At 48.4% G+C, this 15,978-nt stretch overlaps 1 protein-coding gene across 6 annotated transcripts in view; it reads left to right on the top strand.

Moving 5' to 3' along the window:
• Window positions 1-15,978, top strand: part of DAZAP1 (DAZ associated protein 1) — a 137,174-nt gene that overhangs the window by 17,706 nt on the left and 103,490 nt on the right. For all 6 annotated transcript variants that reach the window (XM_063914318.1, XM_063914317.1, XM_063914322.1 and 3 more), the window contains exon 3: window positions 4,584-4,750. In XM_063914318.1, coding sequence (XP_063770388.1) covers window positions 4,584-4,750 — 167 coding nt within the window. The remainder of the gene's footprint in view (window positions 1-4,583; window positions 4,751-15,978) is intronic.

Here is a 15,978-nt window from a genome sequence, read left to right as displayed (position 1 = left end):
TATTCGACCATGTTTGTAGTCCCGAAACCGGACAGTTCGGTCAGACCCATATTGAATTTAAAATCCCTGAACATGTACCTGAAAAGGTTCAAGATGGAATCGCTGAGAGCGGTCATCGCAAGCCTGGAAGGGGTGGATTTTATGGTGTCTCTGGACATAAAGGATGCATACCTTCATGTCCCCATTTATCCACCTCATCAGGCGTACCTCAGATTTGTGGTACAGGATTGTCATTACCAATTTCAGACGTTGCCGTTTGGTCTCTCCACGGCTCCGAGAATATTTACCAAGGTAATGGCGAAAATGATGGTGCTCCTGCGGAAGCAAGGGGTCACAATTATCCCATACTTGGACGATCTCATAAAAGCGAGATCAAGAGAGCAGTTGCTGATCAGCGTAGCACTTTCTCTGGAAGTGTTACGGCAACACGGCTGGATTCTAAATATTCCAAAGTCGCAGTTGGTTCCTACGACTCGTCTGCCTTTCCTAGGCATGATTCTAGACACAGACCAGAAAAGGGTTTATCTCCCGATAGAGAAAGCTCAGGAACTCATGACACTGGTCAGGAACCTATTAAAACCAAAACAGGTGTCAGTGCATCACTGCACTCGAGTCCTGGGAAAGATGGTGGCATCATACGAGGCCATTCCCTTCGGCAGGTTCCATGCGAGGACCTTTCAATGGGACTTACTGGACAAGTGGTCCGGATCACATCTCCAGATGCATCGGTTAATCACCCTATCCCCCAGGGCCAGGGTATCTCTCCTGTGGTGGCTGCAGAGTTGTCACCTTCTCGAGGGCCGCAGATTCGGCATTCAGGACTGGGTCCTGGTGACCACGGATGCAAGCCTCCGAGGGTGGGGAGCAGTCACACAGGGAAGAAATTTCCAAGGTCTGTGGTCAAGTCAGGAGACTTGCCTTCACATCAACATCCTGGAACTAAGGGCCATATACAACGCCCTACGTCAAGCGGAGACCCTGCTTCGCGACCAACCGGTACTGATTAAGTCAGACAACATCACCGCAGTGGCTCATGTAAACCGACAAGGCGGCACAAGGAGCAGGGTGGCGATGGCGGAAGCCACCAGAATTCTTCGCTGGGCGGAAAATCACGTAAGCGCACTGTCAGCAGTGTTCATCCCGGGAGTGGACAACTGGGAAGCAGACTTCCTCAGCAGACACGTCCTCCACCCGGGAGAGTGGGGACTTCATCAGGAAGTCTTCGCACAGATTGCAAGTCGGTGGGAACTGCCACAGGTGGACATGATGGCATCCCGCCTCAACAAAAAACTACAGAGGTATTGCGCCAGGTCAAGAGACCCTCAAGCGATAGCTGTAGACGCCCTGGTGACACCGTGGGTGTTCCAGTCGGTCTATGTATTTCCTCCTCTTCCTCTCATACCCAAGGTGCTGAGAATAATAAGAAAAAGAGGAGTGAGAACAATACTCATTGTTCCAGATTGGCCACGAAGGACTTGGTATCCAGATCTGCAAGAAATGCTCGCAGAGGACCCGTGGCCTCTTCCTCTAAGACAGGACTTGTTGCAACAGGGGCCCTGTCTGTTCCAAGACTTACCGCGGCTGCGTTTGACGGCATGGCGGTTGAACGCCGGATCCTAGCAGAGAAAGGCATTCCGGATGAGGTCATTCCTACGCTGATAAAGGCTAGGAAGGACGTGGCAGCTCAACATTATCACCGTATATGGCGAAAATATGTTGCTTGGTGTAAGGCCAGGAATGCCCCTACGGAGGAATTCCAGCTGGGCCGTTTCCTTCACTTCCTACAGTCAGGAGTGAATTTGGGCCTCAAATTGGGTTCCATTAAGGTCCAGATTTCGGCCCTATCCATTTTCTTTCAAAAGGAGTTGACTTCTCTACCTGAAGTTCAGACGTTTGTAAAGGGAGTGCTGCATATTCAGCCCCCTTTTGTGCCTCCAGTGGCACCTTGGGATCTTAACGTGGTGTTGAGTTTTCTGAAATCACACTGGTTTGAACCACTCAAAACGGTGGAGTTGAAATATCTCACGTGGAAGGTGGTCATGCTATTAGCCTTGGCTTCGGCTAGGCGTGTGTCCGAGTTGGCGGCTTTGTCACATAAATGCCCCTATCTGGTTTTCCATGCGTATAGAACAGAATTGCGGACCCGTCCACAATTTCTGCCGAAAGTGGTTTCATCCTTTCATATAAACCAACCTATTGTGGTGCCTGTGGCTACTACTGACTTGGAGGATTCAGAGTTGCTTGATGTGGTCAGGGCTTTGAAGGTTTTATGTAGCCAGAACGGCTAGGGTCAGGAAAACAGAGTCCTTGTTTATCCTGTATGCTTCCAACAAGCTTGGTGCTTCTGCTTCAAAGCAAACTATTGCTCGCTGGATCTGTAACACGATTCAGCAGGCTCATTCTGCGGCTGGATTGCCGCTGCCAAAATCAGTTAAGGCCCATTCCACTAGGAAGGTGGGCTCTTCTTGGGCGGCTGCCCGAGGGGTCTCGGCATTACAGCTTTGCCGAGCGGCTACTTGGTCAGGTTCAAACACTTTTGCAAAGTCCTACAAGTTTGATACCCTGGCTGAGGAGGACCTCGTGTTTGCTCAATCGGTGCTGCAGAGTCATCCGCACTCTCCCGCCCGTTTGGGAGCTTTGGTATAATCCCCATGGTCCTTACGGAGTCCCCAGCATCCATTAGGACGTTAGAGAAAATAAGATTTTACTTACCGGTAAATCTATTTCTCGTAGTCCGTAGTGGATGCTGGGCGCCTGTCCCAAGTGCGGAATTCTTCTGCAATACTTGTATATAGTTATTGCTTCAATAAGGGTTATGTTATGGTTGCATCAGGGTTGACCTGATGCTCTGTTGTTGTTCATACTGTTAACTGGGTAAGTTTATCACAAGTTATACGGTGTGATTGGTGTGGCTGGTATGAATCTTGCCCTGGATTACCAAAATCCTTTCCTTGTACTGTCAGCTCTTCTGGGCACTGTTTCTCTAACTGAGGTCTGGAGGAGGGGCATAGAGGGAGGAGCCAGAGCACACCAGAACCTAAATTCTTTCTTAAAGTGCCCATGTCTCCTGCGGAGCCCGTCTATCCCCATGGTCCTTACGGAGTCCCCAGCATCCACTACGGACTACGAGAAATAGATTTACCGGTAAGTAAAATCTTCTTTTTTATTTTCTTCATTGAAATTTATTTTTTGTTACCCTAAGAACATTGTGATGTTTGCACAACTGTACTGGATAAACTGTGGCTGTGTATGCTTTGCCTGTGTGACATACAGTAATGTACCTCCACTGTTCATTACAGTGAACAATGGTGAGGCTACACTTCCGTGATATAGGAAACAACTGACGCAGCGAGTGTAATTTAAATTTCACTGCTGATACACGTCTATCGCTCCAACAGTATAGGCGAGAGCAATCTCGAGCCTAAATAATGCTTGCGCTCATTGGCTACATATTGGCAATAGAAGAAAGATGACAATACCATTTAACATTCAAACTTGTGAAATGAGGAAGTGACGTATGGGGGAAACAATTAACTTGCTGCAGTGGGTGCCCACAAAACAGTTAATTTCTCCCTAAAACTATAAAATATAAGATACAAATTGCTCAACAAACCTTTTCATATACTTATGGGGTAGTCAATTACAGCCGATTCATTTTCGGCAGGTGAAAACGGGCAGATATCACAATTAATGACCGATGGCCATTATCGCGGTATCCTATCCTACCGCTTTCATCGGCCGAAAACAGACCCGCGATTGCGCAAATATACATGGGATCTGGGATAAGTCCCAGATACCATGTGTTAACGCAGCTCCGGCATCCGCTTGTCGTGGATTATGCTTCAGGTGCCCCATAATCTGTGCTGACAATGGGGGGGGGGGGGGGGGGGGGGGATAGAATTGCCCCCGCCGATACATTGGCCACGTGTAATTGAATACCCCACTAAGTTGTGAATGCAAAAGCTTCCATACTTTGACAGTGTTGTGGTATAAGTAGGAAGCTCCCTTGACATCCATTGTAACTCTATCTTCCGTTATCTTCAGATCTTGCAATTGTTATCTATGTTAGTGTACTCAATGTTTTGTTTTACTAGTGCTTTAATTATCGGGGTAGTACGAATGGAGTAATTGTTAGCATTACTGCCTCACAGCACTGAGGTTATGGGTTTGTTTCCCACCACGGCCCTGTGTGGAGTTTATATATTCTCCCCATACTTGCGTGGGTTTCCTCCAGGTACTCCGGTTTCCTCCCACAATCCAAAAATATACTGGTAGGTTAATTGGCTCCTAACAAAATTAACCCTAGCATGAATGTGTGTGCACATGTGGTCGGGAATATAGAGTGTAAGCTCTACTGGGGCAGGGACTGATGTGAATGACCGAATATTCTCTGTAAAGTGCTGCAGAATATGTATGCGCTAAATAACTGATGATGATGATAATGATAATAATAATAATGAATGTCCTTCCAGTGGAATCTACACTGTCTGTTAAGAGTGCTGACTATGGTTGAATTCATAATCCTGAATTGACTTTGTCCTTATTTCCTTTCCTCTATATATACACACACATTCTTTGTACAGAAACCCTGCGTGGTTATTTCTCCCAGTATGGGGAAGTCGTAGACTGTGTGATAATGAAAGACAAAACAACAAATCAGTCAAGAGGCTTTGGATTCGTAAAATTTCAAGATCCAAATTGTGTTGGAACTGTCTTAGCCAGTAGACCTCATACATTGGATGGCAGGAATGTAAGTATAAAAATGTAGTTTCAAGTTGGTATGTTTTAGCGTTGCTTATATTACTCTGTCCTGCTCATCTAATATATTTAATTTATATGTTATAATATAATAGTTAAAATTATATTTACGATCAGCATATACTGAGAGATTTATTTAGATTTGTTTCATGGTAAAGGTGGGTACACACTGGCCGATATATTGGCCGTTCTCTTGAACGGCCGATATATCGCGGGTCTGTCGGCCAGTGTGTACGGGCGATATGTTTGTGAACTCCGTCGTTCAGACATATCGCGTCGGCCCTGCAGCACAGCCGACGACCAATTTATCTACAAATATATTGGCACGTCGCTGTGTGTGGCCGACCGCCCATACACATGCTGCGTCAGTCCACGGTGATTGACAGCTGAACTGGGTCCCGCCCAGTTCATGATGTCAGTCCCCAACGGATCGGGCAGTGTGTATGCACAGCACACTGCCCGATCCGTCCATAGATATATCTGCCGATCAATTGATCAGCAGATATATGTATCAGTGTCACCTTAAGAGGATGTGTGATTTTAATTTTGTTTCTATGTATCACAGTACAGTACATCACTATTACTAGTGTTCACAATAGCTGAAAAGAAAACAATTTTCTCTATCGTCCTAAGTGGATGCTGGGGTTCCTGAAAGGACCATGGGGAATAGCGGCTCCGCAGGAGACAGGGCACAAAAAAGTAAAGCTTTACTAGGTCAGGTGGTGTGCACTGGCTCCTCCCCCTATGACCCTCCTCCAGACTCCAGTTAGATTTTGTGCCCGAACGAGAAGGGTGCAATCTAGGTGGCTCTCCTAAAGAGCTGCTTAGAGAAAGTTTAGTTTAGGTTTTTTTTCTTTACAGTGAGTCCTGCTGGCAACAGGATCACTGCAACGTGGGACTTAGGGGGAAAGTAGTAAACTCACCTGCATGCAGAGTGGATTTGCTGCTTGGCTACTGGACACCATTAGCTCCAGAGGGATCGAACACAGGCCCAGCCGTGGAGTCCGGTCCCGGAGCCGCGCCGCCGACCCCCTTGCAGATGCTGAAGCGTGAAGAGGTCCGGAAACCGGCGGCTGAAGACTCCTCAGTCTTCATAAGGTAGCGCACAGCACTGCAGCTGTGCGCCATTTTCCTCTCAGCACACTTCACTGGGCAGTCACTGAGGGTGCAGAGCGCTGGGGGGGGGCGCTCTGAGAGGCAAATATAAACCTTATACAAGGCTAAAAATACCTCACATATAGCCCATAGGGGCTATATGGAGATATTTAACCCCTGCCTGACTGGAAAAATAGCGGGAGAAGAACCCGCCGAAAAAGGGGCGGGGCCTATCTCCTCAGCACACGGCGCCATTTTCTGTCACAGCTCCGCTGGTCAGAACGGCTCCCAGGTCTCTCCCCTGCACTGCACTACAGAAACAGGGTAAAACAGAGAGGGGGGGCACATTAATGGCTATATATATATATATATATTAAAGCAGCTATAAGGGAGCACTTAATATAAGGATATCCCTTGTATATATAGCGCTTTGTGGTGTGTGCTGGCAGACTCTCCCTCTGTCTCCCCAAAAGGGCTAGTGGGTCCTGTCTTCATTAGAGCATTCCCTGTGAGTTTGCGGTGTGTGTCGGTACGTGGTGTCGACATGTATGAGGACGATATTGGTGTGGAGGCGGAGCAATTGCCAAATATGCAGATGTCACCCCCCAGGGGGTCGACACCAGAATGGATGCCTTTATTTGTGGAATTACGTCATGGTTTATCTTCCCTTAAACAGTCAGTTGAGGACATGAGGCGGCCGGACAATCAATTAATGCCTGTCCAGGCGCCTCAAACACCGTCAGGGGCTGTAAAACGCCCTTTGCCTCAGTCGGTCGACACAGACCCAGACACGGGCACTGATTCCAGTGACGACGGTAGAAATTCAAACGTATTTTCCAGTAGGGCCACACGTTATATGATTTTGGCAATGAAGGAGACGTTACATTTAGCTGATACTACAGATACCGTAAAACAGGGTATTATGTATGGTGTGAAAAAACTACAAACAGTTTTTCCTGAATCAGAAGAATTAAATGACGTGTGTGATGAAGCGTGGGTTGCTCCTGATAAAAAGTTGATAATTTCAAAAAAGTTATTGGCATTATACCCTTTCCCGCCAGAGGTTAGGGCGCGCTGGGAAACACCCCCTAAGGTGGACAAGGCGCTCACACGCTTATCCAAACAAGTGGCGTTACCCTCTCCTGAGACGGCCGCACTTAAGGATCCATCAGATAGAAAGATGGAAGTTATTCAAAAGAATATATACACACATGCAGGTGTTATACTACGACCAGCTATAGCAACTGCCTGGATGTGCAGTGCTGGAGTATTTTGGTCAGAATCCCTGATTGAAAATATTGATACCCTAGATAGGGACAATGTTTTACTGTCGTTAGAACAAATAAAGGATGCATTTATCTATATGCGTGATGCACAGAGGGATATTTGCACACTGGCATCTCGGGTGAGTGCTATGTCCATTTCAGCCAGAAGAGCCTTATGGACACGACAGTGGACAGGCGATGCGGATTCAAAACGTCACATGGAGGTTTTGCCGTATAAAGGGGAGGAGTTATTTGGAGTTGGTCTATCAGACTTGGTGGCCACGGCTACTGCCGGGAAATCCACTTTTTTACCTCAAGTCACTCCCCAACAGAGAAAGGCACCGACCTTTCAACCGCAGCCTTTTCGCTCCTACAAAAATAAGAGAGCGAAGGGCTTGTCGTACCTGCCACGAGGCAGAGGAAGAGGGAAGAGACACCAACAGGCAGCTCCTTCCCAGGAACAGAAGCCCTCCCCGGCTCCTGCAAAAACCTCAGCATGACGCTGGGGCCTCTCAAGCGGACTCGGGGACAGTGGGGGGCCGTCTCAAAAATTACAGCGCGCAGTGGGCTCACTCGCAGGTAGACCCCTGGATCCTGCAGATAATATCTCAGGGGTACAGGTTGGAATTAGAGACGGATCCTCCTCATCGTTTCCTGAAGTCTGCCTTACCAACCGTCTCTTCCGAAAGGGAGAGGGTGTTGGAAGCCATTCACAAGCTGTACGCTCAGCAGGTGATAGTCAAAGTACCCCTATTACAACAAGGAAAGGGGTATTATTCCACTCTATTTGTGGTACCGAAGCCGGATGGCTCGGTAAGGCCTATTCTAAATCTGAAGTCCTTGAACCTCTACATAAAAAAGTTCAAGTTCAAGATGGAGTCACTCAGAGCAGTGATAGCGAACCTGGAAGAAGGGGACTTTATGGTATCCTTGGACATCAAGGATGCGTATCTACACGTTCCGATTTACCCCGCACACCAGGGGTACCTCAAGTTCATTGTTCAAAACTGTCACTATCAGTTTCAGACGCTGCCGTTCGGATTGTCCACGGCGCCTCGGGTCTTTACCAAGGTAATGGCCGAGATGATGATTCTTCTTCGAAGAAAAGGCGTATTAGTTATCCCATACTTGGACGATCTCCTAATAAGGGCAAGGTCCAGAGAACAGCTGGAGACAGCTTTAGCACTATCTCAAGAGGTGCTAAGACAACACGGGTGGATTCTGAATATTCCAAAATCCCATTTAATCCCGACAACTCGTCTGCTGTTCCTAGGAATGATTCTGGACACGGTTCAGAAAAAGGTTTTCCTTCCAGAGGAAAAAGCCAAGGAGTTATCCGATCTGGTCAGGAACCTCCTAAAACCAGGAAAAGTGTCAGTACATCAATGCACAAGAGTCCTGGGAAAAATGGTGGCTTCTTACGAAGCAATTCCATTCGGCAGATTCCATGCAAGAATATTCCAAAGGGATCTGTTGGACAAATGGTCAGGGTCGCATCTGCAGATGCACCTGCGAATAACCCTGTCACCAAAGACAAGGGTGTCACTTCTGTGGTGGTTGCAGAAGGCTCACCTATTAGAAGGCCGCAGATTCGGCATTCAGGATTGGATCCTGGTGACCACGGACGCCAGCCTGAGAGGCTGGGGAGCAGTCACACAAGGAAGAAACTTCCAGGGAGTATGGACGAGTCTGGAAAAGTCTCTTCACATAAACATTCTGGAACTAAGAGCAATCTACAATGCTCTAAGCCAGGCGGAACTTCTCCTGCAAGGAAAGCCGGTGTTGATTCAGTCGGACAACATCACGGCGGTCGCCCATGTAAACAGGCAGGGCGGCACAAGAAGCAGGAGTGCAATGGCAGAAGCTGCCAAGATTCTTCGCTGGGCGGAGAATCACGTGATAGCACTGTCAGCAGTGTTCATCCCGGGCGTGGACAACTGGGAAGCAGACTTCCTCAGCAGACACGATCTTCATCCGGGAGAGTGGGGTCTACATCCAGAAGTCTTCAACATGTTAATAGACCGTTGGGAAAGACCAATTGTAGACATGATGGCGTCTCGCCTCAACAAGAAACTGGACAAATATTGCGCCAGGTCAAGAGATCCACAGGCAATAGCTGTGGACGCACTGGTAACTCCTTGGGTGTACCAGTCAGTGTATGTGTTTCCTCCTCTGCCGCTCATACCAAAGGTATTGAAGATCATACGGCAAAGAAGAGTAAGAACAATACTAGTGGTTCCGGATTGGCCGAGAAGGACTTGGTATCCGGAACTTCAAGAGATGCTCACGGACGAACCGTGGCCTCTACCTCTGAGAAGGGACCTGCTACAGCAGGGTCCCTGTCTTTTTCAAGACTTACCGCGGCTGCGTTTGACGGCATGGCGGTTGAACGCCAGATCCTAAAAGGGAAAGGCATTCCAGAAGAAGTCATTCCTACCTTGATTAAGGCACGGAAGGAAGTCACCGTGAAACATTATCACCGCATTTGGCGAAAATATGTAGCGTGGTGCGAGGATCGGAGGGTTCCGACGGAGGAATTCCAACTGGGTCGTTTCCTACATTTCCTGCAATCAGGATTATCTATGGGTCTCAAATTGGGATCCATTAAGGTTCAAATTTCGGCCCTGTCAATATTCTTCCAAAAAGAATTGGCCTCTGTCCCTGAGGTCCAGACTTTTGTCAAGGGAGTACTGCATATACAGCCTCCTGTGGTGCCTCCGGTGGCACCGTGGGATCTAAATGTAGTTTTAGATTTCCTCAAATCCCATTGGTTTGAACCATTGAAAAAGGTGGATTTGAAATATCTCACATTGAAAGTGACTATGTTACTAGCCCTGGCCTCTGCCAGGAGAGTATCTGAATTGGCGGCTTTATCTTATAAAAGTCCTTATCTAATCTTCCATTCGGATAGGGCAGAACTGCGGACTCGTCCGCATTTTCTCCCTAAAGTGGTATCAGCATTTCATCTGAACCAACCTATTGTGGTGCCTGCGGCCACTAGCGACTTGGAGGACTCCAAGTTGTTGGACGTTGTCAGAGCCTTAAAAATATACATTGCAAGGACGGCTGGAGTCAGAAAATCTGACTCGCTGTTTATATTGTATGCACCCAACAAGTTGGGCGCACCTGCTTCTAAGCAGTCGATTGCTCGTTGGATTTGTAACACAATTCAACTTGCACATTCTGTGGCAGGCCTGCCACAGCCTAAAACTGTAAAAGCCCACTCCACAAGGAAGGTGGGCTCATCTTGGGCGGCTGCCCGAGGGGTCTCGGCATTACAACTCTGCCGAGCAGCTACGTGGTCGGGGGAGAACACGTTTGTAAAATTTTACAAATTTGATACCCTGGCAAAGGAGGACCTGGAGTTCTCTCATTCGGTGCTGCAGAGTCATCCGCACTCTCCCGCCCGTTTGGGAGCTTTGGTATAATCCCCATGGTCCTTTCAGGAACCCCAGCATCCACTTAGGACGATAGAGAAAATAAGAATTTACTTACCGATAATTCTATTTCTCGGAGTCCGTAGTGGATGCTGGGCGCCCATCCCAAGTGCGGATTATCTGCAATACTTGTACATAGTTATTGTTAACTAATTCGGGTTATTGTTAAGGAGCCATCTTTAAGAGGCCCTTTCTGTTGTCATACTGTTAACTGGGTTTAGATCACAAGTTGTACGGTGTGATTGGTGTGGCTGGTATGAGTCTTACCCGGGATTCAAAATGCCTCCCTTATTGTGTATGCTCGTCCGGGCACAGTACCTAACTGGAGTCTGGAGGAGGGTCATAGGGGGAGGAGCCAGTGCACACCACCTGACCTAGTAAAGCTTTACTTTTTTGTGCCCTGTCTCCTGCGGAGCCGCTATTCCCCATGGTCCTTTCAGGAACCCCAGCATCCACTACGGACTCCGAGAAATAGAATTATCGGTAAGTAAATTCTTATTATTTCTGCAGCGGGGTACATTGGTTTCCACAGGCAAACTTCGGGGGTGTAGAGATGGCTCTTGATCCAGGCACCAACAGGCTAAAGCTTTAGACTGTCCCAAGATGCATTGGGGCCTCCTCTATAACACCACCTCCAGGCACTGTGAGCTCAGTTTCGAGTTGGTGCCTGCAGAAGCAAGTCTCTTAACAGGGGGGCTGCACTGGGCAGTCCTGAAAAAGCTTTTAGAAGACTTCCAGGGCTGCAGCACTTACATGTCAGTGACATTCTGTGCTGCGGCTCCGTTACCTCCCCAGCGGCGTCGCATACTCTAGCTGGCTCTGTTCCTGGGTACTTGCGGCAGAGACGCTCCGGCTCTAGGCACACTGTCGCAGACGGTCTCCTGGTTCGCGTGGCTGTTACAGAAGGGAGGGGGTATGAGGGTCCCCCAGGCGGGACCTGCCATTAAATCGCGTTCCGGTCGCAGTCTAAGGAGACAGACTGCGACGCTGGCATGGACACTGTAACAGAGCAGGGACCCCACTATATCCACCAGGGCATAGAAGTACGGGTCGGGTGTACTAATACCCACTTTATTAAGACTCCAGAGTACCAGGTAGTGAGGACCAGGATAGGGGAAGAAGGCGCTTGACCTGTAGCCCCTCCCCAAGCTCCGGGCGCCATCTTCTGCTGGTGTTCCCGCTCTGGAGCTGCCTCACACTCTCCATGGGGACAAGTTACGGGTCACACAATTGTCTTCACCACGCCCCCTGGAGACGCCGGGTCGCCGGCGCGCGCCCATGACGTCAGCGGGTCTCCCGGAGAGCGGCGGTTGTCTGTACACGAGGTGTCACTGGTAATGTATAAATGTTTTCTTTTTTGTATGTATAGTAGGTCTTGATAAAAGGGCATAGCCCTGAAACGTTGACTGAAAGCTATAGCAGTTGTGTTTTCTTTGAGTCTCTTTGAGTGCCAGCGATTTTGTGATTCTATCTCTCAGCTGTGACTGACGCAGGGCACCGGAGCAAATTATACCTTTATTCATTGGGAGTGCCATACCGTGTTTTCTATTTTATTTTTATATATATATATATATATATATATATATATATATATATATATATATATATATATATATATATATATATATATATATATATATATAATCACAGTATTTCACAGTATTTACCGTCAAGTGTATACTACTGTGTACTCAGTCACTTAATACCGGATTTATTCGCTGGTACTGTGTACGCCAGATGTTCTCAAACTCAGTCCTCGGGTGCCCACACAGTGCATGTTTTGCAGGTCTCCTCACAGAATCGCAAGTGAAATAATTAGCTCCACCTGTGGACCTTTTAAAATGTGTCAGTGAGTAATTAATACACTTGTGCACCTGCTGGGTTACCTGCAAAACATGCACTGTGTGGGCTCCCGAGGACCGAGTTTGAGAACCTCTGGTGTACGCAGTCACATAGTACCGGATTTAGACGCTGGTGTTGTGTACTGTGAACACTGTCACATACTAGGGGATTTATTTGCTGGTATTGTACTCTGTCTGGCTGTATCGTACTCATACACTCTGGTTACATTCACTAAAATGTCTAACACAAAAGGCGGGAAATCCACAGACGCTCCTGTATTGTGCGTCAGGGATTTGCCTGAGGGGGAAGCTTTGTATGAAGGTCTGTGTAGTGTGTGCCATACATCTTCCAGTCAGTCCGCAGCTCCTGTAACCAATCAGGAGCCACCTTGGACGGCGTTTTCAACTATGCTCAATACTCTTGAGCCTCACACCCCCTATGGAACCTCCTGTGCCATTACAGCCACATATTGTCCCTATGGTATATCCGCCTTGGGCGGATAATTTGTCTATCCAGTTGCAGCAATTGAATCAATCTTTGGTTAGACATAAACCTACCCCAACCCACTCTCGTGTCAAGGGGTCATCTAAGAGGGCTACCTCCTCCTCACGATCCACTAATCTCGGAAGATTCTTCTGATGGGGAGTATACTGACCCGTCAGACACTCATACAGCTGCTTCTGACGAGGAATCTACTATTCAGATTGATGTCCCTGATTTAGTGGTTGCTGTTAAGCAGATCCTACAGATCACTGATGATGATGATGAGGATTCCACTACAGTTTCTAAGAAACATGATAAGTTTAAACGTCAGAAGGTAACTAAAACATTATTACTGCGTTCTGACCATTTAGTAGACATGCGTCAAGAACCCTGGTATTCGCCAGGAAAAATTTTTCCCTATCGAAAAAGATGGTTGCTCTTTAATCTCTCCCTTCTGAGTTGTGTAACTAGTAGGAAATTTCACCGCCGGGGGATTCCCATGTCACCCGTCTTGTGCTGTCCTCTACTCTGTCTGTCACCACTGTCACCTCATTGAAGGAACCGACAGATAAGCGTGTGGAAGGATGCCTGAAGTCTTATTTACTCCCTTAAAGGTGCTGTACATAGGCCCACTATAGCAGCCTCTTGGGCTGCAAAAGGAATTGAAGCCTGGGTTCAGGCATTAGCAGAAGAGCTGCCTCATGATATATCTGACATTGCCAGACAGTACTTGTCTCTCATTACCACCGCCGCCTATTACATTCAGGAGGCGTCCTCTGAGGCAGGTGTGTTAGAGGGCAAGGCATCAACTACGTCCATCCTGGCTCACCGTATTCTGTGGTTGAGGTCGTGGAAGGTGGACCTGAACCCCAAAAAGACCTTGGAGGTACTCCCTTTTAAGGGAGACATCCTATTTGGGGAAGATCTCAATAAGATTGTGACTGATTTAGCGGCTGCTAAGACTGCATTTCTCCCGAATACTAATCCTTCTGCACAGAAGGTAAAGAGTACCACTTTTCGCTCCTTTCGGCCTCAAGGTAAAGCAAAAGGTCGGAAATTCCTGAGACAATCTTGTGCTCCCAAAACCACCAAGCCCAAGACAGAGCAGTCATGGGCCGCCCGTCAGCCTGCTTCTAAACACGACAAGCATGCTGCATGACAAGGGCGGGCCTCCCCTGGGGAACTCCAGATGGGAGGCCGACTTCTGCGATTCACACAGGTCTGGTTAAAGACCACTTCAGACGCATGGGTGCGAGAAGTTGTCTCTCACGGGTACGCAGTCTCTTTCAAGAGATGTCCCCCTCGCCAGTTCTGCACAACGGTTATCCCTTACGTTGAAGCTGTAAGCTCTACAGCTGGTTGTGCGTTCCCTCCTGAATACAGGAGTGGTAGTGCCAATACCTCTGTCCCAGAGGGGCAGAGGATAATATTTGACCCTGTTTCTAGTCCCGAAACCCAATGGGTCTTTCCGGCCTATACTCAACCTAAAATCACTGAACAAGTTTGTGAGGGTATCCAAGTTCCGTATGGAAACACTGCTCAATTGTTCTGGCCATGGAACCCCGGAGACTATATGATATTCCTGGATATACAAGATGCTTACCTGCATATACCTATTGCCATATCACATCAGCAATATCTGCGGTTTGCTATTGGCAACCTTCACTATCAATTCCGGGCTCTGCTGTTTGGACTGGCCCATGGCCACTCGGATCTTCACCAAGATTATGACCGTGATGACTGCTCATGTCCGTCGCCAGGTAGTCAGGATCCTGCTGTATCTGGACGGCTTGCTGATTCTGGTGAACTCCCACGATGTTCTCCTCAGTCATCTACAACTGACTGTAAACTTCCTACAAGCCCACGGGTGGCTCATCAACTGGAAGAAGTCCTCGCTGGTCCCTGCTCGGAGCATCGTGCTCCTGGGGTCACTGCTGGAGACGCACAATCTCTGGAGAAGGTCCTGAAACTTCAGAACAGGATCAGATGCTTCCTCTCTCACCCAAGAGTGTTGATACACTCGGCGATGCAAGTACTAGGCCTCATGGTGTCGGAGTTCGACATGGTAGAGTACGCTCAATTTCATTCCTGCCCTCTGCCAGAGGTTAATCCTTTCCAAGTGGGACAGCCTACCTCATCGGATCAGGTCTCACATGATCTCCTTGACTCCGGAGGTTCGTCTGTCGCTGACCTGGTGGCTACAGGACCAGCAGTTGAGCAGGGGCCGTCCCTTCTGAATCCCCAACTGGGTCCTACTGACTACGGATGCCAGTCTGAGGAGTTGGGGCGCGGTGTTGGAGCAACACTCTTTCCAGGGTCGGTAGACCAAGGAGGAATCGCTCCTCCCGATAAACATTCTGGAATTGCGGGCAGTGTTCAATGCTTTGTCTCTCGCCCTGCCTCTGAAACAGAACAGGCCTGTTCAGGTACGGTCAGACAATGCCACCACGGTGGCGTACATAAACCATCAAGGCGGCACACAAAGCCGCATGGCAATGATGGAAGTGTCAAAATTCCTTAGTTGGGCGGAACGCCATCTGCCGGCAATATCAGCATTGTCATTGCTGGAGTCCTCAACTGGGAAGCGGATTTCCTCAGTCGTCTGGACGTGCGCGCCGGAGAGTGGAGCCTTCATCCGGAAGTCTTTCAACTCCTAGTGGACAAGTGGGGCCTACCAGATGTAGACCTGATGGCGTCTCGACACAATCACAAAGTTCCGATCTTTGGATCAAGGACCAGGGATCCTCAAACAGCGTTCGTGAGCGCACTGGCAATTCCATGGAACTTTTGGCTGCCATACATGTTCCCTCCAGTGTCACTCAAGCCCAGGGTACTGCGGAAGTTCAAACACGAAGGAGGAATACTACTTCTAGTCGCTCCAGCGTGGCCAAGCCAGCATTGTTTCTCAGACCTGCAGGGTCTGTCGATAGATTGTCTTCTTCTACTTCAACGCCCAGACCTCGTTCAGGGTCCTTGTGTCTAATCGGACATGGCCAGACTGGCGTTGACAGCATGGCTCTTGAAGCTTCAGTCCTGAGGGCCAAAGGATTCTCCGAGGGGTTATCCAAACTATGCTGAAGGCCCGCAAACCGGCATGT

Source organism: Pseudophryne corroboree, chromosome 1, assembly GCF_028390025.1.
Source record: "Pseudophryne corroboree isolate aPseCor3 chromosome 1, aPseCor3.hap2, whole genome shotgun sequence".
Taxonomy (NCBI): domain Eukaryota; kingdom Metazoa; phylum Chordata; class Amphibia; order Anura; family Myobatrachidae; genus Pseudophryne; species Pseudophryne corroboree.
The sequence above is the reverse complement of the archived record's forward strand: the minus strand, read 5'-3'. Positions and strand labels throughout refer to the sequence as shown.